This window comes from Zootoca vivipara, chromosome 3 (assembly GCF_963506605.1).
Source record: "Zootoca vivipara chromosome 3, rZooViv1.1, whole genome shotgun sequence".
In the NCBI taxonomy this organism is placed as follows: Eukaryota; Metazoa; Chordata; class Lepidosauria; order Squamata; family Lacertidae; genus Zootoca; species Zootoca vivipara.
In genome coordinates this window covers 38,969,462-38,997,309 of record NC_083278.1, presented here as the reverse complement: position 1 = coordinate 38,997,309, position 27,848 = coordinate 38,969,462, and the positions used below count along the sequence as shown (strand labels likewise).

The 27,848-nt window shown below is 42.6% G+C and overlaps 1 protein-coding gene across 4 annotated transcripts in view; it reads left to right on the top strand.

Moving 5' to 3' along the window:
• UBE3D (ubiquitin protein ligase E3D) overlaps positions 1–27,848 on the top strand; it is a 58,184-nt gene that overhangs the window by 6,416 nt on the left and 23,920 nt on the right. For all 4 annotated transcript variants that reach the window (XM_060272566.1, XM_060272567.1, XM_060272565.1 and 1 more), the window contains 5 exons: positions 1,726–1,951; positions 5,066–5,135; positions 6,274–6,343; positions 9,198–9,306; positions 11,081–11,250. In XM_060272566.1, the coding sequence (XP_060128549.1) occupies positions 1,726–1,951; positions 5,066–5,135; positions 6,274–6,343; positions 9,198–9,306; positions 11,081–11,250 (645 nt within the window). The remainder of the gene's footprint in view (positions 1–1,725; positions 1,952–5,065; positions 5,136–6,273; positions 6,344–9,197; positions 9,307–11,080; positions 11,251–27,848) is intronic.

The following is a 27,848-nucleotide window of genomic DNA, read 5'->3' as shown; positions in this document are numbered from 1 at the left end:
CCTCTCTGAGAGCCTTCTGGCCAAAGAGCAGGATATTAGGGTTTCAAAAGAAGCAAATCATGTCTTCACGCCTAAGGAACAGCTCTGGAAAGCTAGTTGGCTGTTTTGTGATTTTTAGTTGACCTTAACAACGGTACTTATTAAAATACTTTTCCTCCTTGGTGTTTTAGTAACGGGCCATTGCAGTTCCATGCATTGCTTTGTTTACTACCCGTGTGTGCCCACATCTGCCCTATACATTTAAACACAATTATACCACTTTAAACAGCCATGTTTGTGAAGAGTCACGTGCGTTATTATCCCCCTCACAGAACCACAGTTCTCAGGGTGGCCCAGCAATCCTTCTTCCCAGCGAATTCTGGGAATTGTTGCTCTGCGAAGGGAATAGGAATCTCCTAACAACTCACAGCACCTTTAACAAATTACAGTTCTCAGGATTCTTAGGGGGAAGCCATGGCTGTTTAAAGTGGAATAATCATGCTTAAAATGTATGTTATGGATGTGACCTATGTTCCACATTCTCTTGGTATCACAGTACAGTAGTGAGAGATTTTTTTCTTTCTTTCTCCCATATAGCTTGCTGAGAGGCCATGGCTGTTTTCCCCTAATCGGGTACTACCGAGGCTGCTTTGGCACATGGCTGGCAGGGGAGGGAACAATGTTTTTCATGGTATTGCTTCTGCCATTCAGTAGCTCTCTGAGATCTGAGCCAAGTGGCATTTAAACTAATTTTCCTCTGCTAACTTTTCTGACGTTGACCCTTCCTCATTAATCCCGAATATCACTGCACATTTGCAGTGTGGGTACGCTGCAAAATGAAATGCAGGTGTCATATGTTTAAGCTTCAGCTTATTGCATTACATTTCGTGCCGAGTATTAATTTTCTAGCATGCACAGAAGGCTTGGTTATTAAGCTAGGGAAATATATTGCTCCAAGTTCCAAGCACATCCACGGGTTTGTGTGCCTTTTGCTTCATTTTTCTGTTCGACAAAAAATGGATTTGTAAATGCATTTATGCAAAAATAAAGAAGCTACGCAAGATTGTAGAAGCAAGTACTGAAGGGATTAAACAAGATATTGACATTAATGTTTTGTAACTATCACACTCTGCCTTTTAAGAGTGTGTGTGTGTGTGTGTGTTGGTATACATATAAGGTACATTCTTAGGTCTGATATGAGTCTGGTTTGATATGTGTCATTAACATCTCCCTAACTTATTATGTAGGCGCTCATCAGGCAGAGGATGGTGGGGATACTGGTGGTTCTACTCCAGACACTGCTACATTAACTCCTTCCTGAATATCAGCCAAATACAGTACTGTAATTGCATTCTTGCCAGGCTCAATCTGTGTAGCATCAAATCTAAGACGGTTCAGTGACATGTAGTTTAAGCCACTAACCATGGCTTAGTGTTGGGTGGGGATGGGGAGGCAATCTTCCTCCTCTAGCGCAAGATCAGAGTGTCAGAACATCTGGATGGCATCATGATGACTACTGCTTTATCAAAATGACTTGTCCATGCACTAAGTCTAATACAGGCATCCCCAAACTGTGGCCCTCCAGATGTTTTGGCCTACAATTCCCATGATCCCTAGCTAACAGGACCAGTGGTCGGGGAAGATGGGAATTGTAGTCCAAAACATCTGGAAGGCCGAAGTTTGGGGATGCCTGGTCTAATTGGTCTCTGTCATAACAACTAACTCTTTCACTTTCATCCCTTTCAGGACGTTTATCAGAGTTCTTTCCCTTCCCGGTGAGAACTGGGGTGATTTGGTGGAGGAATGGTGTTGTCATCCCAACCCCTTCAACGACAGCATGCTTCGGCCACAAAATGGAGACTGTTTCCTTGGGCATAATTATTTCCTGATTAGTTCAGGAACTGGGCCAAGTTCTGAAATCCCTCATTCAGAATCCCTGGGTGCTACTTCTAGAAGCAGTGGCTCTGTCTTGGTGAGTACACTGGAGAAATAATAATGGACAAGCCTACATCTGACATTTATTTTGATTGTTAGAGGATTGGTAGAATCATAGAATCATAGATCTGAGGATCATCTAGTGCAGGCATCCCCAAACTTCAGCCCTCCAGATTTTTTGGACTACAGTTCCCATCATCCCTGACCACTGGTCCTCTTAGCTAGGGATCATGGGAGTTGTAGGCCAAATCATCTGGAGGGCCGCAGTTTGCGGATGCCTGACAACCGTCTGCAATGCAGGAATATGCAGCTGTCCCTTATGGGGATTGAACCTGCAACCTTGGTGTTATCAGCATCATCGTCTTAAGCAACTGAGCTATTAGAGAGCATGCATAAGAGCCCAGGTTTGTTTCCCTAGTATCAACAATGAAAACAGGTACAGGCAACCAGCTTCTCTTTACGTAGTTTTGCAATTAGCACCAAACTCACTATTAAATGTGCTTAAACTGTCCCTGTGATTGGAAACCCTGGTAGGCCAAGGTTTCACAGAAAGGGATTATAGCACCTTCCAATCTTACTGCTAATTATGTCAACATCTAAAAAATCTCTGCCTCCATCCCTTTCAGGTGAACATTGCTTTGGTAATTGTAATATCAAAAAGTAACTTGATGTTTGAAGCAACCATCACACACAGAGAGAGCACCATAGGACCGCTCTTCCACATCACCTGAAGCAGTGCTTTTCAGTGGAGCAGTTCACTCATTCTTCTGACACTCGACATGTAATACATTTTTGAATAATGAGCTGTTGAAGTATGCACTTGTGTGTTAAAAAAGCCAAAATAGCAGCTGATCCTTCTTTATCCCCCCCTTCCTCTCTCTTCCTCTCTCTTTTTGTCTGGACCCAGCACATGGCAACTCTTCTGCAAATCATCGTTTAATACAATTTTTAAACACCCTGAGGTCACACAGCATTCTAGCAGCTATCTCTAGGGGGAAGTATTTTCTTCCTGACTATGTCAAGGACCTTTTGGAGCAGAAGCACAAAAAAGATATTAAGAGAGTAGATTGCCAGGAGCTGAAAGTTGTCAACACAAGATACATTGATTTAATTTGTGTGGCAAAAAGTATTGCCACTTTTCTCCAAACCGGTGAAAACACTCTCAGCTCATTCCTCTTCTGTTACCTTCTAAGCAAGAGGAAAACATACATTGGGTGTGTAGCAATTGAACCTTAGTAGGGTTAGTATTGCAGCCTTTAAGTGCTTTGAATATTTAAGCAAGTGCTATATAAATATTGCTTCTCCTCCTGTTCTCATGCGTAAAGCTTCCTATGTTCCTGATCATTTTAAGTTACAAGATCAGTACTCTTTTAAGTCATGATAGCAAACCCCATGCAGAAGTCTTCAGACTTAAACAGTGAGGGTGGAATTCAGCATCACACTCTTCCAAACATTTCCATTGTGTAAGGGGGAGGGCTTATAGGGAACAGCCCCCCCATCAGGTCGAGTTCCTCGCAGAGCAGCAACTCCAGTAGCGGATCAGATTACAGGAATCAGGAAGTAGAGAGGGGGGAGAGAGGCTCTGACAGCATGAGAGAGCCTCAACACTGAGTAGAGAAGGAAGCAGCTGGGGAGGAAATGACGGGATTGGCCACGGGAGAGCAGTCAGGAGGACGCCCCCCCCCCGACGCTTGAATTGAGGCGCACGGCACCCCGTAGGGCAAGAGGGAGGCGCTTTGGGGTTCCCAAGCTGTTATGTTGGGCGCGAAACAGAAAGAAGCCATTGCGAGGTTCTGACTCTGACTAAGCAGACATGTTTTCCAGACTCTTTGCACTGTAAATAATATGCACAATAAAAACACCTTAAAGACAAGGAGGTGTTGAGCGTCGTTACTCAAGAGTAGCCACAAGAACCTTTGACACATTGGTTAGAACATGGTGCTGATAATGTGAAGGTTGCAAGTTCAGCCCTTGTATGGGACAGCTGCATATTTCTTCATTGCATAGAATTGGACTAAATGATCTTTGGGGGCCCTTCCAACTCTACAATTCTTTGAAATCTGCACAAGAATTTCAGTGCCATATTGAATAACCCTCTTTTTCTCTTCCCGCCCCTGTGCGCCCCCTCCTGACCTTCCTGTTCCCATTTGGGGGGTTGTGTGGGGGAAGGAGAGGGAGGGAAGTCCCAATATGCAAGTGGAAGCCCTTCTGCAAGGGTCCCTCACATGGACTGCATTGGGTGAATCCCACCCTGAGAAATTATACCCCCATGTGCCACCCCTCACCAATTTGATAAAACATTTCCAGCAAATGAAGGTGGTTGTTGTTTTTAAATCATCCAACGCTTGCAATGTGTTTAACAGCTGATTCCTGTGGTCTTGGGGTGGTCTTGACACAAATTTGTAACAGCTGGGACCAAGTACATTAATTTTTAAAAGGCTGACTGGAGTGATTAGTCTTTCTGGATTGGCAATAGTCTCCCTTAATGTGAATACAATAATTGAGGTTTGAAATCAAAATGAAGCCGTTTGTTCTGGGATGCAAAGTGCAATCAAAAGTTTGAGTGAAGTTGTTTCAATAGACTTAACTTGGGCACTACAACAAGGTCCTGTACCCAGACAGACTTTGTATTTGTGGTCAAGCTCAGGTGGAAGACATCACTCATTATCTCTTAGCCTGCCCCTTATATAGAGACCCAAGAGGCAGCTTTCTGAAACCTTTGTTCACACAAGCAAGCAGGTGCACCTGGTAGAAATAGTTCCGTTTCTTTTGAGTAACAATAACAGCTTCGCAAAACACAGAATGACCCTCTGTTCACTGGCTGCAAAATAAATCGGGATAAAGGAGTTCAATAAAATCTCTATAAATTGTTGTGGTGATTCAGAGGTGAAATCAAGCTGGATTTGGGTTTGTTAGTGTGTCTGGTAACTTCTCTCTCTTACATCATGGATGTTAGCTTATATTTTGTGTGTATGTTCTGTATTATTTTATTAATACTATTGCCATATGTTTGTCATGTCCTTTGGCTAGAACAATAAATGTATGACGTTAATAAACTTAACTATTTGCTTTGATTGTGGCATACCATTTTAAAAATTCAAGTGTATGTGTGTCAGTCTCTCTCTGTAAATGTTGCTTCTTTGCCCTACAGAATTCAAAGGCAAATAGAAGAGTAATTTGCAGACGCTGCAAGACATTGTTGGGAGAGGTACACTCCTCAGGTATGGAGTATGTGAACAAAGAATCCCTGGGCTGTTTCAATCACTTGCAGCTTGAGGATGTTTTTGTGTGCTGCATCAGTTATAAAAACACTGTGTGACATCCCGTGACGGTCACCCATTTGTGCAATAGAAATCTTGTGCTGTGGGCATGGCGCTACTAGTTTTCTCTTCTCGCTGCCCTGCCTAAATCTGCTCTGCAGGGTCCTCCAACTCTCTGGAGCAGTTATTTTTTGGGGGGCGTGGGGTATGCAGAGGTTTCAGGAGGATGAGCGAAGGGGAGAAGCCCAGTTGCATGTGCAGATAAGTTCAGTTAGATAACACTGTTATTTATGGAGGTTTGCATGCCAGTGTTTTGGAGAGGGTTTTTTTTTAACAGTATCAATCTGCTTTTGGGATCCAATAGTCCCCTTTAATGTCCTAGGTGGAAATGAAATTAATTATTTCAAAATGAACTCCAGTTTAATGTATTTTTTTGGTAACCTATTTGTTCATTAGTGGCTTAGTAAATTAAACATTTAAAATAAAATAAAAATAGAAAAGCAAGCAAAGGTGAAACACTACAGATCTATAGACCCTGTAATGGTTGAGAATCACATGGAGCATGTGGTGGTTCAGGACTTCTATAAAAATAATCCGTTGGCTTGGGAGGATATATGAAACTTAAGACCTTTTCAAATATATAATGCTACAATTTTTAAATATGCTTTGATAAGTGTTTTGATTTCTTCTGTTCTTTGTTTTTTGTTGTTGAAAGTGTTCTTGAAAAATTAGAGAGTCTGGATGCGGATATTTTAATTAACTTGAAATGCTCAGGGGTAACCGTGGTTTATCTGTAAGGCTTGTCATGTGTTGTTTTTAGTCAGCCCTACTCCAGAAGCCTGACACGCGAAATTTTAGCGGGCAAAGCTTGATCCAGATCTACGGACAGACTCAAAATGGTTGCAATTTTTTGAGCAAGAGGGCAGTTTACATCTGAAGCCTCCTTCCCATTTGAATACACCCCCTCTCCTTGTAGTATATGTGTGGTTTATGTACTAGTTATTTGCCCCACGCACATGACTCAGTAAGGCTTCAGCTCTGAGATTAATTCTGCATTTGGTAAATATAGTACAGATACTTATATTATTTTTACTTCTAGGTGCCACAAAATACTATTTCACTGAACTGTTTGTTCAGCCATCTGAAGAAGGTTTTGACATGGTACCAAGGTGTGAAAGAATTCTGCATTTTTAAACCTTTCAACAGTTCTGCCTTTGTTTCATTTTTTCCTATACAGTACATTTCATAAAATATAACATACATTTAACAGTATTTGAAACCATGTTAATTAAGTGCATTCCTTGCTTTTTCTGTTCTTTCTCTTGCTAAGAAGCGTTAATTAGACTGTGGCATTAGTAAATGGAATTCTTGAAGTCAAAAGTCATCTGGCTGATTAAGGGATGCCAATTCCTATGGTACTCTGTAGCTATCAAACATCACAAACTTTTTTAAAGGTGCTTATATTTCTTCCCAGTAGAAGGAAATGTGCATTCTTCTTCCTTGAACTGAAAGTCCATTCCAGAAGCCTGAACTAAATCAAATCATGTATGGATTATCTATTCAGGGGGCAAAGGAGAAGATAATATTTTTTATCCTCCCCTCTGTTTGCCCCGACAGATGTGATATGTGGTATTAGACACATTATGACTTGGGTTGTTTGTGTGCTACTCAAGCTCTTAGATTGGACTTCAGCTGTTGAATGCACTATTTTTGCACATATGTCTCCTCTCCATGGATCTTCCTTATAGATGATGATCGATCTATCTATCTATCTATCTATCTATCTATCAGGTCACACACTAATCTACTGAGAGCCAGTGTGGTGTAGTGGTTAAGAGCGGTAGTCTCATAATCTGGTGAACCGGGTTCGCGTCTCCACTCCTCCACATGCAGCTGCTGGGTGACCTTGGGCTAGTCACACTTCTTTGAAGTCTCTCAGCCCCATTCACCTCACAGAGTGTTTGTTGTGGGGGAGGAAGGGAAAGGAGAATGTTAGCCACTTTGAGACTCCTTAGGGTAATGATAAAGCGGGGTATCAAATCCAAACTACTACTCTTCTTCTTCTTCTCCTTCTTCTGCTGCAGTGTTTCCCAACCAGTGTGCCTCCAGATGTTTTGGGACTACAACTCCCATCATCCCTAGCTAGCAAGACCAGTAGTCAGGAATGATGGGAGTTGTAGTCCCAAAACACCTGGAGGCACACTGGTTGGGAAACACTGTTCTTCTGTATTCTCTTGGCTTATCATCCTGCTACACCAGACCATAGCTGCCAAGTTTTCCCTTTTCTCGCGAGGAAGCCTATTCAGCATAAGGGAAAATCCCTGTAAAAAAGGGATAACTTGGCAGCTATGCACCAGACGTTTGGCCTTCCAGCAAGCATGGCTAATGGCCAAGGATAGTTGGAGTTGGAGTTCAGCAACATCTGGAGGGCCAAATGGGTTTCCCCACACCTGTTCTACACTATCATTATAAGGCATAGTGCAAAGCCAAATTCACAATGTTACCGAAACTGTTAATACTTGCATTTTTTCCCCTGACTGCTTTCCCCAGTATTCCTACTGGTTACCCTGCCCTTGAAAACCATTATTATCATCCTTGCTATGCCCTTGTAACACCCCAGTTTATGATGTGCTTACAACAGTATTAATAATCCACAGCCTGAGCATTGGTTTGCTGTTGTAGCAAGTTTTAGGGTTAATAAGTGGCAAATAATGCAAACTTAAAAGTAGCTGTAATTGCCAATTACAAGCTGATACTTGACCATCTTTCTAACCTGCACAGCTCTCAGTTTCAATTAGAGCTTTCTTCCTTTTTTTAATTGGAGGAATGGCTTTTAAATAAAACATTTTTGAACAAATTCCAGCAACTGTACCTGTGCTGCAACTACCATAAAGTGCTGCAACTACGTTGCATTGTGATGACGATTATATGGATTGGTTTCTCTCTTTATCGAGGTGGAAGATTTTTCAGCACGTGTTGTGTATGCCCTATGCCAGGAGCCAGAAATTTAGAGATAGGAAACAATAAGGATATGCTGAAGAGACAATATAGATCTGTGTTTATATGTTAGTCCTGAAAAGGGCCATAAGCTGTTTTGGACAGGGTTGGGGTCTGGCATGTCCATACAGCAGGCTCATATTATAAGATGCTGGGGATTATTTTCATTAAGTGCAATCCCTTTGCCTTGAACTTTCTGGGATGCAGTACTGTATTAGATTAGGTGTGACAGTTAATTGTATAGTAGGGAGGGGGAATGTGGGTGGCACTGTGGTCTAAACCACAGAGCCTAGGGCTTGCTGATCAGAAGGTCGGCAGTTCGAATCCCCGCAATGGGGCGAGCTCCCATTGTTCTGTCATTGCTCCTGCCAATCTAACAGTTCGAAAACACATCAAAGTGCAAGTAGATAAATAGGTATCGCTCCGGCAGGAAGGTAAACGGCGTTTCCGTGCACTGCTCTGGTTCGCCAGAAGCGGCTTCTAGGTCACATGACCTAGAAACTGCGGACAAACGCTGGCTCCCTCGGCCTATAGAGCAAGATGAGTGTGCAATCCCAGAGACGTCCGCGACTGGACCTAACGGTCAGGGGTACCTTTACCTTTAGGGAGGAGGGAATCATTGCTAAGAAAGGAGGTGAAGAAATTGGGTTGATTACTACATGTAAAGAACTCCAAACTGCTTTTGTTTCTGTACTGCAGAATAGTCAGTGGGTCAGTTTTACCTCAACAAGGCATCTTGAACAGGACACTGCTTTATTCTTGTCTTTTGCATTCTTCATGCTTTGATGGTACTTCCCTGTCCTTTTTTTACTACTCTTGCTGTTTCTGCTGTCAAAAGCACTACTAAATATTTTTGTGTGATTGGGGCTGAAAGGTACCTCTTCCACAGGTAAAAATGGCACTGGAAAATGCAAGTGTCTCACTTTTCAACAAGCCTTGCCCTGTTTTTTTCTCTCTTTTTATGTACTCATTTGCTTTTCATGCAATGGCAGTCATATGAAGCTTTCTTTGCTTTTCAAAAAACAGGTCTCCCTTTATACAAAGTGTTGTTGCCCAGTGCCTTGAAGAGCTTTCTTTGGCTAGAAGCACATTTAGGTTCAGCATACAAGGAACTGATGGGAAAATCTACATCTTGGTAAGTTGCAGACCTGTTAACTTTTTCTTATTGTGATATCCTACGACTTGGCTCCAAATCTTTCCTTACTGTTTAGCTTGCTCCCCCTTGCTAAGCAAACTTTGTGAATTCTTCTAACAGTTAACAGTGCATTCTTATGCACAATCTACTCAGAAGTAAATCTGAGGGACAGTTAATCCCAGTTAACTCTCCATAGGATTGCACTCAAAGGCTGCAACCCTATGCCCGCTTACCTGAGAGTAAGTCCCATTGAATTGAATGGGATTTACTTCTGGGCAGACTGCATTCAATGCCACTGTTCCGCTTTAAGGGGTGAGTAGATATGTAGGTTTGAATTGTAGTTGTGTTCCTACAGAAATTCCAAAATGCAATTGAAATTATTGGCACAATTGCATTGTGTAAGGGAAGTCAGGACTTCATCACCATTTGCTCTGGAATGTCCATTGTTACAGCACTTCCAGAATTTGTCTTCTGTGGTAAATGAACAAGATTTGCATGGGCAGTTCCATAGATATGGGATCTAGGGCTGCAGCCATATAGGCCCAACTACTTTGGTGATAAGAAACTGTCTATAAACAAATAGGTAAAGGTAAAGGGGCCCCTGACCATCAGGTCCAGTCGTGTCTGACTCTGGGGTTGCGGCGTTCATCTTGCTCTATAGGCCGAGGGAGCCAGCATTTGTCCGCAGACAGCTTCCGGGTCATGTGGCCAGCATGACAAAGCTGCTTCTGGCGAACCAGAGCAGCACGCGGAAACGCCGTTTACCTTCCCGCCGGAGCGGTCCCTATTTATCTACTTGCACTTTGATGTGCTTTCGAACTGCTAGGTGGGCAGGAGCTGGGACCGAGCAATGGGAGCTCACCCCGTTGCAGGGATTCGAACCGCCGACCTTCTGATCAGCAAGCCCTAGAGTCTGTGGTTTAACCCACAGCGCCACCTGGGTATTATTTTATAATACACAGCGCCACCTGGGTATTATTTTATAATAAACAAATAAAATTTGTTTATTATAAACAAATAATAAACTATAAATACATGTACTTGAAGTAAATCCTGAATTTGAAGTTTCATTGCCCTTTAACTCCATGTTTATAAGTGTGCTTCTGTCTGTGTATGCAAAATAGTTAACCGGTCAGTGAAATGAACATAGCAAGAGGGCAGCCCAAATGTTCAAGGAGTCCTGGTGCAACTTTCCTATGAGGAAAGCTTACAGTGTTTGGGACTTCTTAATTAAGAAAGGTGAGTAGGTGGGGGCAGGGTGGGGACAGGCACGAGAAAACTGTGTAAGATTATACATGGTGTGAAGAAAGTGGTTAAAGAGAAGTTTTGCTCCCTCATAGTACTTAGAACCAGGGGTTATCCAGTGAAGCTGAACGTTAGAAGATTCAGAACAGACATAAAGAGGCAGTTCTTCACACAGTGTGTTCTTGAAACTATGGAAGTTGCTGTCACTTGATGTAGCAATGGCCATTATCTTGGACGGCTTTAAAATGGGATTAGACAAATTTGTGGAGGACAACAAGACTATGAATGGCTGCTGGTCATGATGCCACTGAATCCCAGTTGACAGGCAGCATGAGTGGGAAGAATGCTGTTGTGCTCACGCTCTACTTGTGGGCTGGCCACCATGAGAACAGGACCTGACCTAGCTGGGCTTTTCATTTGACCCAGCTGGGCTGCTCTTATGTTCTTAAATGGACTGGACCCCCCACCCCACCCCTTTCTTAAAAAAAAACACAACCCACAACTTGTAGGTTTGTCTCTTCATTCACAGATGTGGCTACTAAATTCTGACACGCTGCTGGTGGAATCTTCAGGGACACTGGCCTGCAGTAATATTTTTACAGTGTTTGAACATGATATGTCGTCTGATTTGAGGCCGTTAAAGATTCAGAAGGCTATCAAAGTCCTTTACCATCCCTGTGTGAAAAGCAGAAATAAGGAGTAAGTACCTGCTGTGTATGTGGCTTCTATTAAAACACCGTAGCAGGTTATTATTTTATTGCCATTGTTCAAATCGCCAGGTTTTTTTTATTTAAGCCAGTGAATTCTAATACAGAAAGGTTTTATTTCACCTATTTGAAATGGGTTGAAGCAAAGTCATCATAATGTTTGACTGCAAAACAAGGTATTGTACTATTTTATATAATACAGTATGGGTATAATTGCGGTATGAGAATATCTGTCTATATTTTGCTGGTGCCTTTAACAGATGATAGAGCAGAATTTAATTGTTTTAGTCCTTGCCCTGTTAAGGAATATGGACTTCTTTAGTGGGACTTACTTTTTCATCTATTGGCTTCCTGATCCTGGCTTTTATTTTGGAATATATAAGCAATATGAGGTTATAAAACAGCGAACTTAGCTTAGTGGTGTTCACATACTGCCCGCCCCCAAAGCATTAAAAGGACATGTGAAGGCTAGCTTCACCCCCCTCCACCATTATTCACACAACCATGTCCTCTAAAGCTCGTACATGAATTTTTTTCTGGTAAGGGCGATTCCTTCCATATATTCTCAATGTAAAAAAAACAACAACAACATACTGTAGTTTCTCTTTGAAGTTATAGTCATTCACCTTTTATTAACTCCACATGTTTAAATGATTCCAAAGGTATTTTCTTCAGCAATGAATTTTGTACAGGTGGGAAAACTTCATTTTCCATGAATAATTCCCATAAATGGAAGTGGAGTTCTTAGACTTAAAAGTAGCCAGGGAGAATAAAGGTGGAAATGACTTAATGCACATACGTACTGATATTTATGTGTAAGTGTAAAGAACTCCTGTTTGATTAAACAGTTTTTTAAAGGGTAGTGTGTAATGTACAATGTCCATTTGTAATGTGTCTTGGTGAGGAAAGTCTTCTGCCTGGTCAGGTGAAAGTTGGTTTAACTGTCATTTAGGGACCTTAACTGACAGCTGAAGAGGGGTTGGAGATAGAACTCTGTGTGAAAATGAAGGATAGAAAGTATTCGAATCACAGTTCATGGCTCAGCTGGTAGAGCATGAGACTCTTAATCTCAGGGTCATGGGTTTGAGCCCTACATTGGGCAGAAGCTTCCTGCATTGCTGGAGTTGACTAGACGACCCTTGTAATCCCTTCCAACTCTACAGTTCTATGATTCTGTATTCTGATTGATGGTTGCAGGTTTAGAATGTTTAGTTAGACAGTGTGATTGGCCGGGGCTGGACTAGAGGGGCCAGAAGAAGTGTATATATGAACAGGTGCTGGTCAACAGTAGTTAGCTATTGGTTAGCCAGCCCATGCTGGTCAGAGGGAGATGGGGGGGGGAGAACCTGCGTACAGCAGTAAGGGAGAAGTGGGGGGGGGGAGCCAGTTTAGAAAGCAAAGCTCTGGTATCCTGTAGCAGAGCCAGAGGAAGAGGACAAGGCAGCAAAAACAGACTTGTACTTCAGTAGGTCAATAGGGGTTGAAGCAGAGCTAATGCTTTTTTGTGGTAAAGAACCAATTTACATGCTAATGCTTTTGTAGCTTTTGAAGCAGCAGGTGCTTTAAATTTGTAGGACTGTTACTTGACAGGATTTTCTTTTATAAACACACCACCTGCACTCCATTCCCTGGATGAAGTACTTTCTAGCTCATTTGTTCGCTCTTTTAAAACTTGAAGGGACATTTTGAAAGAAGCTTGTGTAGAATACAGTGGAACCTCGGGTTGCGAACGTGATCCATGCGGGAGGCACGTTCGCAACCCACAGTGTTCTCAACCCGGAGCGCCGCGTCTGCGCACTCGCGGGTCGTGATTCGGCGCTTCTGCGCATGTGCAAAGCACGATTTAGCGTTTTTGTGCATGCGCGAGTGCCGAAACCCAGAAGTAACCCATTCTGGTACTTCCGGGTTCGGCGCAGTGTGCAACCCGAAGCATCTGTAACCTGCGGTACCACTGTATGTGGTGCTTAATGGCTTGCTTTCCTCATAATTTTAAACAGATGGGCAAGTCTCTTGATGCACAGACCACATAATAGCAGGGGCAATTTTGTCTCCTCTGAGAGACTGAATGAGGACACAAGGCAGGAGGCTACTGTGGTGTAACTAGCATGGGGTTAGACTAGAGTGATGAGGTTCAATATGGGAAACTCATATTCAAATCCTGGGAAACTCATATTCAAATCCTGACTTAGTCATTGAAGCTCAGCGAGTGGTCTTGGACATTCACACTCTCTCAGGTTATCTTACATTACAAGGCTAAAATAAACTCCATGTTCACTAGCTATTTGGGGGAAAGACAGAATACAAACATCATCAATATTTTTTCCAGCTTGTTTGGACAGGGCTGAAGGCAAAAACAGTGATACAAAAAACCTGAGACAAACCACTTCTTTGTTTTTTTGAGTGCCTTTACTACCGTAGAGATACATTTAATCACTTGCTTTGGGCTCCACTCCCTTCTAAAATAGTATCTTAAGTCCTCCGGTATAGAAGCTGGTGAACTGAATCATCAGTTTGTTCTTGATTGGGTTTTTTTTTTTTGTGTGACCTTTAAGTTTTTTACTGTTAAAACCAAGAAACCCAAATTGAAACCCTGATTGCTCTATTCATTTTAAGGAAAGTTTAGCTTTAAAACAATTTAAAATTTTATTTTCAGTCATACAGAGTACACTTGAGCATGGTAGCATATAAAGCTATATTCTCGTTCCTCTTTCTTTGTTGGCTGTATTTTGGTAGAGCTCAGTTGCAGTATAATAGGTTAGCTATCTGTTGTACTCCCTATCCATATCCAACTGAGGACATCTGAGCAACACTAGAATATTGCTCCAAGCTATGCAGAAATCAAAACAAAAAGGCAGTATGAGGTAAAGTTTGGTCCCACCACAACCATTTATTTTCTATCATGCAGCAGGCTCTTTGGATCTCAGCCCAGTACTTCTGGGTAATTTACATTTGCTCTCAGTCCTTAGCTTCTGCCTCATAGAAGTGTTTACTTGGCTGTTGAAGCTGCTTTTGCGTAGCTTGGGGACATCTGTGGGTTATCTTTATCCGTAATAGTCTTGGAGCACAATCTTTAGCACCTGCTCTCAGAAGTAAACTCCATTTGAAGTTGGTTGGACTTAACATCCAAATAGTGTGCTTAGAATCATGGGCAGGTTGGGCCAAGTGACTCATGTTCACATGCGGATTATTCTGAGTTTGCTCTTGTGTTCCTTTCACTGATGCCCACAGATAGGTTGTAAACACACGCCATCAATGTGTATTTGCTTTAGACTCAAGGCTGCTCATGGAACTGTATTAAGAGCAAAGCTGCCTCACTTCTTAAACTTGTATCAGTCCCTTATACCCTGTTCTTCCCCCAAAGAGCTCGTAAAAGCTGACATATAGTTGCTAGCCAATCCTGCACTGAGGACGTTTTTTGGTTCAGAGTTGATTGGCTTTAGAAGTTGAACTACAGCATGTCCCTTCAGATCATTATCTGAGGGGATTGTTGCTTTAATCAAGTTACACCATTTCCCTTTCCTTAGTGCTTTTCTTTCCCTCATAATTATCTCGGCCAATGAAGAATCATGTAGTGAAGATAACAATGTTAAGACAATGAAGTTTCCTCAACTTGGTACCCTTTGGATTTTGTTGCACCACAACACGTTATCCCTGATTATCATCCACGTGGCTTGGGTGATGGGAATTGGGAGTCCAAAGTGTGGGAAGGTTGTACAGAACTAGTTAATCAATTGCACCTGGGATCACTTAAATGAATTAATCTGGTTTAGGTGATGTGGTGATATAGTCCCTTTAAGATTAGCTTGTGGGTTGCATGGGGAATCCCTGGAATAAGAAGCCTAAACACAGATGCCTAAACACATTAAGACGTCAAGGCCGGTGTCAAATGGTCATTAAAGACACGTGCTTATTTCGTTGGGCGGAAGGGGTGAACGTGCATAGTCAGTGTTCCCTTAAAACCTGGGCTGCAGCAAGCATAAGAAGCTCTCAGCTTGGACTGTCAGTGACTGTTTGGACCTTAGAAGATACCGTATTTTTCCGTGTATAACACGTCCCCTATTTGGGGGGACTCCAAATTAAGAAAATGGGGGGAGATTGCCCCCGTGTATAAGACGCCCCCCTTTAACATTATTTTTTTAGTAAAAAAACAACAACAACCTTGTCTTATACACAGAAAAGTACAGTATTTTGCTTTGTTGCTCAGCCTGCTAAGATTTATGCATAAGTGTTTCAGTCAATTAGCAAGATAAGATTTGTTATTTTTTAGCCTCTGAGCAATCTTAATTTGTGTAATTGTCTGAAACTTTTCCTTTTTGGAGCTTCCGGTCCAGCGCCAGCGCCGATCGGCGGGGTCTTTGTCTCGCTCCGAGACAGCCCGTCTTTGCTAGAGGAGGGAGGGCAGCGAGAGCAACGCTGCACCCGATAGAACCTCGGGTCGAGCGTCCCGGGGGCAAAACTGCTCAGCGGAGCCCAGATCCGGACTCCCCAACTATCCGGCTGCCCTAGTAAGAGCGCCGGAGTGAGAAGGGTCGAAGTCGCGGGGGCCATTTTGAGCACCATCGTCGCTCTAGCGGAGAGAAGCTCCGAGCCGGAGGCGGAGAGCGCTGGATTTTTCCAAAAGAAAGAATTAGAAATCAAGATTGTAAGTAAGCTTTTAAAATTGGATTGGATATTAATTTGGATTTGGGAGAGAGGGAGACAAAACGGAAGCCACCCCCTCCCACCGGCAGTTTAAGGAACAGTAAAATAAATACCCGAAGCCGGGAGCTGAAGATTTTGGTTAAAAGGTATCCTCAAAGACACAAAAAAGCTCTCCCCTGGATGCAGGGTAAAAGGGGAGAAGGACGATTCCCTGCAGAAAGATGAAAAAGAATGAGGAAAGCCTTTCGTTTCCCCGGGGGCCGGCAGCCCAGACAACCCAGCGAGCTGACGAGGATTTATAAATGAGCTTTATTTTATCTAGACTTTTTAGAAGTTAGGTGTATATGCTTTTGAAATGTTCGGATTGTGAAATGTTGGTTTGGATCTTTGTGAATTTGGAATTGGAAAATGCAACTACTTTGCTAAGAGACTGGGAAAATAAGCAGTGACCATTTTCCACCCCACACGATAAGTAGTGACCTTGACAAGACAGAACTATGTCAACAAAAAGATATTCGCCTGAGTTCCAGCGGATTGTTTTGACAGCCATGTGGGAACTAAAAATAGGACTATGCCGAGATGAGACTCAACAGCAAGAACTAAAGCAGAAATTCCAGATGGTGATTGCTGAATATGATTTTTCAGATGATGAAGGTACTGAAATGGAAATGGAAGAGGAAGATAGTGACAATGACAGCGATAGCAATTTGGATGATTTTGACAATGAGGTGGATTCTGATTTGGAGTACGAAGATAACAATGATGATGACTGTAACAATACAACACAAAATGAAGCACACCACAAGGGAAAGGTTGACATTGTTTCACAAAAAGATAAGCGGAGTACCCCTCCTTTGAGGAGGGAACGACAGGAACCAATGGAATTACAGATTACCCACAAGGAGAAAGACATGAACAATTTAAGAAGGGGAGAAACTCAGGGGGGCCTTATGGACGCCTGGGGGGCAAAACATTGGAAAAAGGGGGTGGGGTGAAGGAAGAATGGGAGTGTAATTATTAGGATGGATTATTAAGATCAAATTAGGACTGTCGACTACGGAACTTGCTGGATTGGAGGGAGGTAGCCGGAATTTGGGGAAGAAAGGTTATATTGGGATTTGTTAGAGTGCAAGAGTTGATTATGGGAAAAGTTAAAACAAAAGAAGTCTAGTGATTTAATAATTTTAAGAAGTCTATTGAGGGGGAAAAAATTAGGCAAGGGAAGAAAAATTGGATTATGAATTATAGGGATTAAGAGATTGAGTGAAAATGGTATTAGCTAAGTTTAAAAATTTTATGAAGAAGAAAAGCAATTATTTTATAGACAAGGAAACTGTTAAAGAGGATAGTAAAGGGATGAAAACCGGGAAAGGGAGGAGGTAGGGGAAGCCCACAAAACATGGTTTATTAATGTAGATTTGAAAAAGATTATTTTTATTTTTGTTTTTTGTCTTTTTTCTTTTTTTACCTTTTTTTCTGAAATTTTTTTCTTCTTTTCTTTTTTTTAGTATAGATCTTTTCTCTGTGGTATGAGAACGGATGGTTGGGTGGTTGTCTTCCTGCTTTCTGCCCCGATACCCTGGAGTTCTCTGGTGGCAGGAGGGGACTCGGGGGGTGGGGGAGGGGGGGACATAAACTCAACCACAAAATGGACCGTCTTCAACTGTTTGTCTGCATGGGATTCTCCTGTGGCAGGGGAGGGCCCATGAGAGGGGGGTGGAAAGAAGGTGGAAAACTTGTCCATGCAAATATCTTTTTTATTTTTTTTTCTTGTTTTGTAATCTGTAAAATTAATAAAAATTATTTTAAAAAAATATATAAAAAATGAAACTTTTCCTTTTTACAGAGTTTTGTTTTAATAAAGTTTCTTGTATGTTTTTGTGGAAATTTGCCTCACTTGAGGTTTTAAACCTTCGATCTTGAATACACTTTTCAAAGTGGGTCATTTATTCAAAGTGGGTTCCTGAATTATGTCAGCCAACCAGGGAGATTGTTCAGGGCCATGCTTACTAGACAGGCAAACATTTGTTGCTCTTTTAAGCAGTGATTCATTAAAAGATTTCCGAAAGTGGTGACATAATAAACCACTTCTTACTATGGGTTATACCAGGCACCCTCAAACTCGGCCCTCCAGATGTTTTGGGACTACAACTCCCATCATCCCTGACCACTGGTCCTGTTAGCTAGGGGTGATGGGAGTTGTAGTCCCAAAACATCTGGAGGGCCGAGTTTGAGGGTGCCTGGGTTATACCCTGCAAGTATATATCTCTTTAATAATGGGTGTTCTGCAGCTACATAATGAAGGAAGTGGGGCCCTGGCCATCAAAGTTGTCTTATTTCACTGCACAGCTATTTGCCCATAATGAAGCTGCTTCCAGAGACCTATTATCTGCAGTAGTGTACCATAAAACTCAATGACAAATCTTATATTTATTGCTCATTCTTACTGAGATACCTTATTAAGAAGGGAGTGTGGGCTTTTTGTTGTTCTTGGTGTTCTTGGTGTTTATAAATCTCCCCGCAGTTAGTAATCACTTTCTGTAATTTGAAATATTATTGTGGATTTCATATATCAAGCTCTTAATCCATTGAAAGGCATAACTGATCTCCTGAAACATTATGTACTCAAAAGACAGAATTAGATGCTCTAATTAGAGTTCTGATACTCATGTCACCCACTCCCCAATCCCCTTTTTATATTGTCAAGAAGTTCGCTTGCACCATTAGTAGAAATTGCAAGACATCTCTTGGGTAATGGTGGGATAATAAATCCCTTAGTAATGTAGCTGTCAGAATTTCTTTTAAAAAAAATCATTTTAATTTTCATTGCAAATGCTAAGCTAACAAGGAAAGACTTGGGAAATAATGATTGTCTTCTAGTGGACAAGAGCACAGTACTGTCAAAATACACAAGGACAAGTGAAAGTTAAATTGGTTTTCTGGAGTTTTGTACATGGCAGGCAAGTTCCCTCACCACAGCTGAAAGCTAGTTTTTGATGCAAGTTTTGTGCCTGTTTGATTAATGTGGGGTGGGAGGGGGCGATGCTTGGACAGGGCATTTTAGGCTATGGTTTTCTAGGATGGTACCATGTCAGGCTATTGCAGAGGTGTGAGAAGTGTTTTCCCCCCTCCCCCCCCCCATTCTGAGAACAGTTTTTTCTTATATGGAACCTTTTAGGGACTATCAGTGGTGGGTGGTACCAAAGGTGGAAAAACTAAGGGGACTCTTGTTTTTGTACATTGGACTGCATTTTAGCTGCACAGAAGTTGCCCCATTCCAAATTAAAGGCCCTTAAAAGTCTAAAGTAATAGGGCAGGCTTTGCTTGGTCCTTTTAAAGATGATAATGGAGAGGACTCCATTATCCTCCAATATAGAGGACTATATTGTGGAAAGTGTCCCACCATTTTGATGTCATGGCTGGAAAAGCCCTCTGTCTCTCTCTTTTGAATCTCTAAACAGGGCCATCTTAAGCTTATCCGGCACCGTGGTGCAAATATCCCTCCAGCGCCCCACCCCCCATTTCTCTCTCAGTGGGCTAGAGGGAGAGCAGGGCGAAGTGGATCGGGGCGTGCACACAGAGGGAGCACTTGTGCGCCTAAGCGCAGGGCGACGGCGGAGGGCTCATCAAGAGCGCCCTTACATGGCAGCCGGTTGGCCAAGCCAAGAGCCCTTCGGGGAAAAGCCAGCGGCGGGATGGGCGGGATCACGTAGGGAGAGCTGCTGCTCGCCAGAGCTAGCCAGCACTTGGCCGGATGGTGCCCATGCTGGCCTGGCGACTGAGAGGTGGCCTGCGAGCCTTGACCATCTCGATCTGCAAACGCCGCCAACGCGCCCTCGCCAGCCTCCCACGGCTCCTCCTCCTTTTGCAACCTTGGCCAAAGCGGCCTCCTCGGCCAAAGCAGTTGTGAGGCGCTGCCGTCCAGGCACCAAGTTCTGGAGGCACTTTGGGGGGCGCCTCCGCCATGCCGCGCTGTGCCCAGAGCCTCCTCCCTGCCGGAGGAGCAGCACTCTGCAGCGCCGACAGGAGGCTCGTGGCCGGCTTCCCTGCAACGGCGCCCACAGCCCCAAAAGAGGCGGGCGAGGGCGGTGCTGCCGGCGGGGCTTGAGTGCTGCTCCTCCGGCAGGGAGGAGGCTCCAGGCACAGCGCGGCATGGCGGAGGTGCCCCCCCCAAAGCGCCTCCAGAACTTGGCGCCCTGGCGCCTTGCGCCAGTAGCTTCTATGGCTAAGACACCCCTGTCTCTAAAGATGGGGGCATCTGGAGAATGGTTCATAGTGAAGATCTTAATTGATAGCAGGTGAGAGATGGCAGCATTTCTCCCTTCAGAAGCCCTAGTCTCAGACCACATATACTGTAGCTTTGAAGCCCAAACCATCAACTAGAACTGAACGCCAGAATGAACTGGTAGTTAGCAAAGATACTAGCACAGGCATCCCCAAACTGCGGCCCTCCAGATGTTTTGGCCTACAACTCCCATGATCCCTAGCTAACAGGACCAGTGGTTGGGGAAGATGGGAATTGTAGTCCAAAACATCTGGAGGGCCGAAGTTTGGGGATGCCTGTACTAGCATAATATGATTGGGGTGCTCAGTTGCAATTAGCGACATTACTTCTGCATTTTGAACCAGCGGCAGTGTCCAGATTCTGCTCAGCAGCAGCCCCATGTACAACACATTGCAGTAATCTGCCTAGGCTGAAATCTCTTGAGGTGCAAGGAGAGGCGTATGTGTGTGTGTGAATATTAAAGCATGTGCTCTCCCTTCCCACAACCCAAAGTAGTTCAGTCCATAAAAACTAAACCACTGAAATATAAACTGGCCCTTTGGCATTTTGTTACCCAAGGGCAATGGGCTGAATGTTGCAGAATGGGAGAAGTTTATACCCTCCATATTAGAGAACTCTGTTGAGGTTTTATTTGCCTCAGAGATGAGAGAAATGTGATTTTGATTTACATAAGTAAAACGGCTAAGCTCCCTGATAGTCGGACATTGCCTTTGTAATTTTGTTTACTTAAAAATGAGATTATTATGTCTGAAAATAATGTGTCATTAGCCACAGCCTGCAATGATTTATCATAATTGGCTGCTTTACATCCATTTGAAATAGCTAGGCACATGAATTTTCCCTAAGGCTACATTAGTCAGCGTGAGCTCAAACTGCTAGGTTGACATTTTTTCCTCTCCAAACTCATATGTGAGTGTAAAAATTTTATGAGGCAACTTTAACAAGACCCTTTGGGATTTGGGATTATTTGTCTTAAGTTCTTATTAAAGACAAAAAAAAGTTTCCTTCACTATGTTTATCCAGGTAAAGCTCCTTTTTCAGAAGCTAGACTGTTGTTTAGGAATAAATAAGATTTGACAGAGAGAATCGGGAATCAAGGACAGGAGGTTTTCTTCTGTGCTAAATGTATTTTGCCAAGATAAATGTTAACTGTGACAACATATCCCAGGTTTCTAAGGCTATTTCTCTAGATTAGAAGGTTTGTAGAAGAGAAAACTGGTTTTCTCCCTGCCAGGAAATAGTGAGTTCTGATAAGTGAAAAGTGATGCACAGTGAGGAGAAATTGTCCCCATTACACGCATACAACAATGGATATTGAACAAGCAACTACTACTCAAGAAAGCAATGCTGAAAAGGCTATCTAACGGAGTTGCTAAAAAAGGAAAAAGTTACAAAGGAATATATTTTTCTTTTTCTCTAAGGTAAAAAAAATACATCTGTTATCCTACTGCCCCTATATAAAGGACTATGTACCCACAGCTTTTGGGTTTCTATCTAGTCCTGGTCATTCTATGGTGCAGCTCTAACATTGTTCCAAACCATGGTTAAGGAAGCTTAAGTATTTTTTGGCATGAGTTTGAACTGGCAAACCATGGTTTTGGGTCATCCAGCAAACCCTGATTTGCAAGTGAGTTGGTAAACCATGACTTGGGCTAATTGATGAGACCTAGTTATAGCCTCTCTGAAGCCAGCTGGACGATAGCAACAGAAGCCTTGAATAGATGGACAGTGAAAGAAGACATGGAGTGCTAAACCATGACTTGCCTTTTGGAATGTCAAGCCACTGCATTCGTTCCAAACAATGGGTACCACAAACTGGTATGAAGTTTTTATCAGAAGATACATAATCTTACCATAGAATAGCCTATATAAATTAGGATTCTGTTTAAGAAACGAGATGGCTCCAAAGAGGCACCAACTGAATTAGAGACCATCTTTATGTAATCTCACTTTTGATAGTTTCATTTAAGAAAAAGCAGCTTGGGTAGGTGGGGATCAGAAGACTGAATAACTTGTTCTATGGCTTTTCCTATTTTCTTTGTAGCCTATTCATTGTCCTTGATTTGAGCCATAGGGTTTTTTATCTATACCCAAATTTTGAGTGCAACCTGGTGCATATCTCCAAAAAAATGTAGTGTATTTAAATAACATTTATTATTTAAATAAAAGGGGAAGGGCTGTATTTCAGTGGCAGACCACATGCTTTGCGTACATAAGGCAAAGGTTCAGTTCTCATCACCTCCGGTTTTTTTTATAAAAAGGATCCAGTAACAGGAGAGAACAGTTTCTGCCAGAAACTACAGAGAGCAGTTCCGGATCTGAAAGGACAATATTGGGGTTGATGGATCTGGTATAGTTCAGTTTCCTATGATTTAAAAGAAATGACAGTTATATAAAATAGAATGCCCCAGACTGCGTATTCACAATACAGATTTAACCTACCCAAATCTTAAAGCTATATAAGTATCTAGCGTTACCTCATTAAAATCTACTGAGGTTTATAATGGGAATATTATTAGATGACTACATGGTTTAGTTGAATATATATTCTTTGGCTGGATTTTAGGTTCTCTTATCAATATCAAACTCTACTGGAGACGTGTTGGTATCGAGCAATCACAATGTTCACTGTGGTTTTAAACTGCATTGTGTTCTCATCTCTTTCTGTGGAAGATAATGTCCCTTTAGAATGTTTCCAAGCTAATATGAAGATATTCCTCACTGGGATGTATTAGCAGCCACAGTAAAGTAAGACTGCTTATGCTTTTTGTATGCTATATAGAAGCTACTGAAATACCGTGTTTCTCATATTATAAGACACGTCTTATATTTATTTTTTCCTCAAAAAAACACACTATGGCTTATTTTCAAGGGATGTCTTATTTTTTTCCTCCTCCTCCTGCCGCGGCCGGCATTGCTGCTGCTCCTATCACTATGTCTTATTTTCGGGGTATGGCTTATATTCCTTGAATGCTTAAAAATCCTGCTATGGCTTATTTTATGGGGATGCCTTAAAATATGAGAAACAGGGTAGCAAGGAATGTATTCTGGAATTTATTGAAAATAAGTACACCACCCTTGATTAACATAGAAAAGTGACAATTGGGTAATAGAATCATAGAATCATAGAATCATAGAATCATAGAGTTGGAAGAGACCACAAGGGCCATCCAGTCCAACCCCCTGCCAAGCAGGAAACACCATCAAAGCATTCCTGACAGATGGCTGTCAAGCCTCTGCTTAAAGACCTCCAAAGAAGGAGACTCCACCACACTCCTTGGCAGCAAATTCCACTGCCGAACAGCTCTTACTGTCAGGAAGTTCTTCCTAATGTTTAGGTGGAATTTTCTTTCTTGTAGTTTGAATCCGTTGCTCCGTGTCCGCTTCTCTGGAGCAGCAGAAAACAACCTTTCTCCCTCCTTTATATGACATCCTTTTATATATTTGAACATGGTTATCATATCACCCCTTAACCTTCTCTTCTCCAGGCTAAACATACCCAGCTCCCTAAGCCGTTCCTCATAAGGCATTGTTTCCAGGCCTTTGACCATTTTGGTTGCCCTCTTCTGGACACGTTCCAGCTTATCAGTATCCTTCTTGAACTGTGGTGCCCAGAACTGGACACAATACTCCAGGTGAGGTCTGACCAGAGCAGAATACAGTGGTACTATTACTTCCCTTGATCTAGATGCTATACTCCTATTGATGCAGCCCAGAATTGCATTGGCTTTTTAGCTGCTGCATCACACTGCTGACTCATGTCAAGTTTGTGGTCAACCAAAACTCCTAGATCCTTTTCACATGTACTGCTCTCAAGCCAGGTGTCTCCCATCCTGTATTTGTGCCTTTCATTTTTTTTGCCCAAGGGTAGTACTTTACATTTCTCCTTGTTAAAATTCATCTTGTTTGCTTTGGCCCAGTTGTCTAATCTGTTAAGGTCATTCTGAAGTGTGATCCTGTCCTCTGGGGTGTTAGCCACCCCTCCCAACTTGGTGTCATCTGCAAACTTGCTCAGGATTCCCTGACATTAGCTGATCCTAATAAAGGTATCTGCTGAATGCCTATAAAGAGCTGTAAACTCCTGGTTTAATGTTTCGTGGATATTATTTTTATTATTGTATTACGAAGCAACATGTGACCCTAATCAGATGAAGGATGGCCTATACATTTTGGAATCAAATGAAAGCAAAAATGTCAATGTATCTAACTACTTCCTGATGGGAGCAAGCCCTTTATCTCAGTAACTCATTATGAAACTTGCATTTGTTTCTTTACTTGGCAAGATGTAATCCAGGAATTTCCCCAACCATTTTTGGGAGGCACATTTGAAAAACGCAAGCTGTTGTGGGCCCCACAAAAAATGCCCATTTCAAAAAAATAAAAAAAATAAAGATGAGGGATGTTCAGATGTGCCCCTGAAATGGACAAAATATACACCATATGAAACCTCCTGCCATAATAACAGAGATAAAAAAAAACCAGGCAACCCCCACTGTCCCACTAAACCAACAATCCTCAGTTTAAAAGGTGGGGGGGGCAGGCAGGGGGCCTTGGTAGAAGCCCATGGGGGTGTCTTTGTTCATGGCTGCCACAGTGGGGACCCTAGATCTAGCCTGTTGCAGCTGCTACAGTAGCTCACCTGGGAATAAGCTCTATTGAACTCAAACAGACTTCCTTCTGAGTAGACTTGTATAGGATTTCTTTGATAAGTCTGCATAGCTCCTGCTGCAGACTGTGTGAAACTTTCATCCTACACACTCCCCACCCCCGACCACCTTTTTGTTGGTTTGTTTTGTGTGCTTGCTTAACCTCCCACCAGAAAAAGCAGTTCTGGTGAATTTAAAACCTGCTACTATATTGTGGCAGTTGTTCCTTTGGGGTTTTCTTCTAATAAACCAGTATGGCTACCTTAAATTTTTGGTTACTAACTTGGGCAGATTTCATCTGAAAGACCCATGCAGCAATAAATAATTCTTCAAGTTGAAGGGTTCAAGTAGCAGGCAAAGAGGAAAAAGATCCATAATACCACACAGTTGTTAGAAATCCCTTTAGGCTACAAGCTTTTCCAGAAGAGGTGGATTTTATAAAGTCAGTATTAGCTTATTTTCAGCCATGGCTGTTGTGTCGTGCTTAAATCCACCCTCCAAAAACAAACCCACAACATATCTCCTATAATGGGATCCTATTCATCAATGTTTTCATACTGCATCCTTTGAAAGGCAGTGCAGTGAGGTGTTATTGAAATATACTTTTTTAAAATAATAATCCTACCGGTATATCACTCTGTAGGGAATTGTATATTTAGGGCAGGCTTCCAGACTGTAAGAAATACAAAAGAACAGACATGGTTTAGTGACTAAACTTCAGTCAAATGCTCCCAACATATAAACTCATATACCCGCCACACTTTGAAGTATTGCTATTATTTTATAGACGTATATCCTTCCTGTCAAGGGAGGCTACCTATGCAGTAGCAAAATACAATAAAAATGCAAATGGGAAAAAAATCCAAACATTGGCAGTAAAATAACAGAAGCAGAAAAATGTGCTAAAAGACACATCCATAAAATAATTCAAATGCAGATGGAACTTATTTAAGGATCTGCTAGAGAATCCAGTTGGCAGAAGAATGAAGTTGCTTCAGTAGCAGTTGTTGCTGTAAGTCTGTGTGGCCCCAGAAGATTATGGGATAGAGTTGTCTTATGGCTACAGGAAAGCAGAAAGCGAGGAGGAATTAAAGAACCTTTTAATGAGGGTGAAAGAGGAGAGCGCAAAATATGGTCTGAAGCTCAACATCAAAAAAACCAAGATCATGGCCACTGGTCCCATCACCTCCTGGCAAATAGAAGGGGACGAAATGGAGGCAGTGAGAGATTTTACTTTCTTGGGCTCCTTGATCACTGAAGATGGTGACAGCAGTCACGAAATTAAAAGACGCCTGCTTCTTGGGAGAAAAGCAATGACAAACCTAGACAGCATCTTAAAAAGCAGAGACATCACTTTGCCGACAAAGGTCCGTATAGTTAAAGCTATGGTTTTCCCAGTAGTGATGTATGGAAGTGAGAGCTGGACCATAAAGAAGGCTGATCGCCGAAGAATTGATGCTTTTGAATTATGGTGCTGGAGGAGACTCTTGAGAGTCCCATGGACTGCTAGAAGATCAAACCTATCCATTCTGAAGGAAATCAGCCCTGAGTGCTCCCTGGAAGGACAGATCGTGAAGCTGAGGCTCCAATACTTTGGCCACCTCATGAGAAGAGAAGAATCCTTGGAAAAGACCCTGATGTTGGGAAAGATTGAGGGCACTAGGAGAAGGGGACGACAGAGGACAAGATGGTTGGACAGTGTTCTCGAAGCTACAAACATGAGTTTGACCAAACTGCGGGAGGCAGTGCAAGACAGGAGTGCCTGGCGTGCTATGGTCCATGGGGTCACGAAGAGTCGGACACGACTAAACGACTAAACAACAACAACATGGCTACAGGAAGTTATGATTGCCTTTTTCTGCACATAGCAGACCCTTCACATCACAGTAGGCTGTCCATCAGCTACTTGTCATTTTAACATTCATCACCAGGATCATGCCATTATGACAGTCCAGTGGCTTGAGATTATGGCACATGCAGAAGCTGTGGGCAAGGTTTGAGAAGAATGGGTTGGTCAGTTGCCCTCTGCCCCCAAATAACCCTGAAGTGTTTGCACAGGCTACTTGCAGGTGGTGCTGTGGGTTAAACCACAGAGCCTAGAGCTTGCCGATCAGAAGGTCGGCGGTTTGAATCCCTGCGACGGGGTGAGCTCCTGTTGTTCGGTCCCAGCTCCTGCCAACCTAACAGTTCGAAAGCACGTCAAAGTGCAAGTAGATAAATAAGTACCGCTACAGCTGGAAGGTAAACGGCGTTTCCGTGGGCTGCTCTGGTTCGCCAGAAGCGGCTTTATCATGCTGGCCACATGACCTGGAAGCTATACGCTGGCTCCCTCGACCAATAACACGAGATGAGCGCTGCAACCCCAGAGTCAGTCACGACTGGACCTAATGGTCAGGGGTCCCTTCACCTTCACCTTACTTGCATACTAAGAATAAAATACTGCTATTTATATTGAGATGTTCTCAAAAGGACTTCACAGTCACATAACGTTTCCTTAGTGACCCTACCTTAAGATATGCTAGTATATTTACTTCCACATTGCAGATCAGGACCTGAGACAGAGAAATAGTATTTTGCTCATGGCTACTGACAGAATCAGTGACTTAGTGGAAATTTGAACCAAGGATGGTTTTTTCTTAGCTAATGTTCTTGGTAGCAACCAGTGTGCCAACTGCTTGATGTTTTATGTTCCATGTTTTCATCCATGGTTATTGGAGTACCTCACAAAATGCAAACAAATCCTCCTTTGAAGTCAGAAGTGTTTCATACAACTTCCACAAACTCTATGGCAGTCCTAAGAGTGGGGTGCATTGTTAAACTGTATGTTGCTTCTAGCTAATGCACAGTTGCTCAGATCTCAGGCAAGTGATCTGAATACTTTCCATTTGCTTCTCTTTGCAGTGGCTGTGATTCTGAGTAATCTATGTTTATTACTCATCTTTATGTCGTCCATTGGAATATGAATTTCATGAAGCTGTGGTTGAAGTGCAATAGACTGGCCGTTGTTCAGTGAACGGC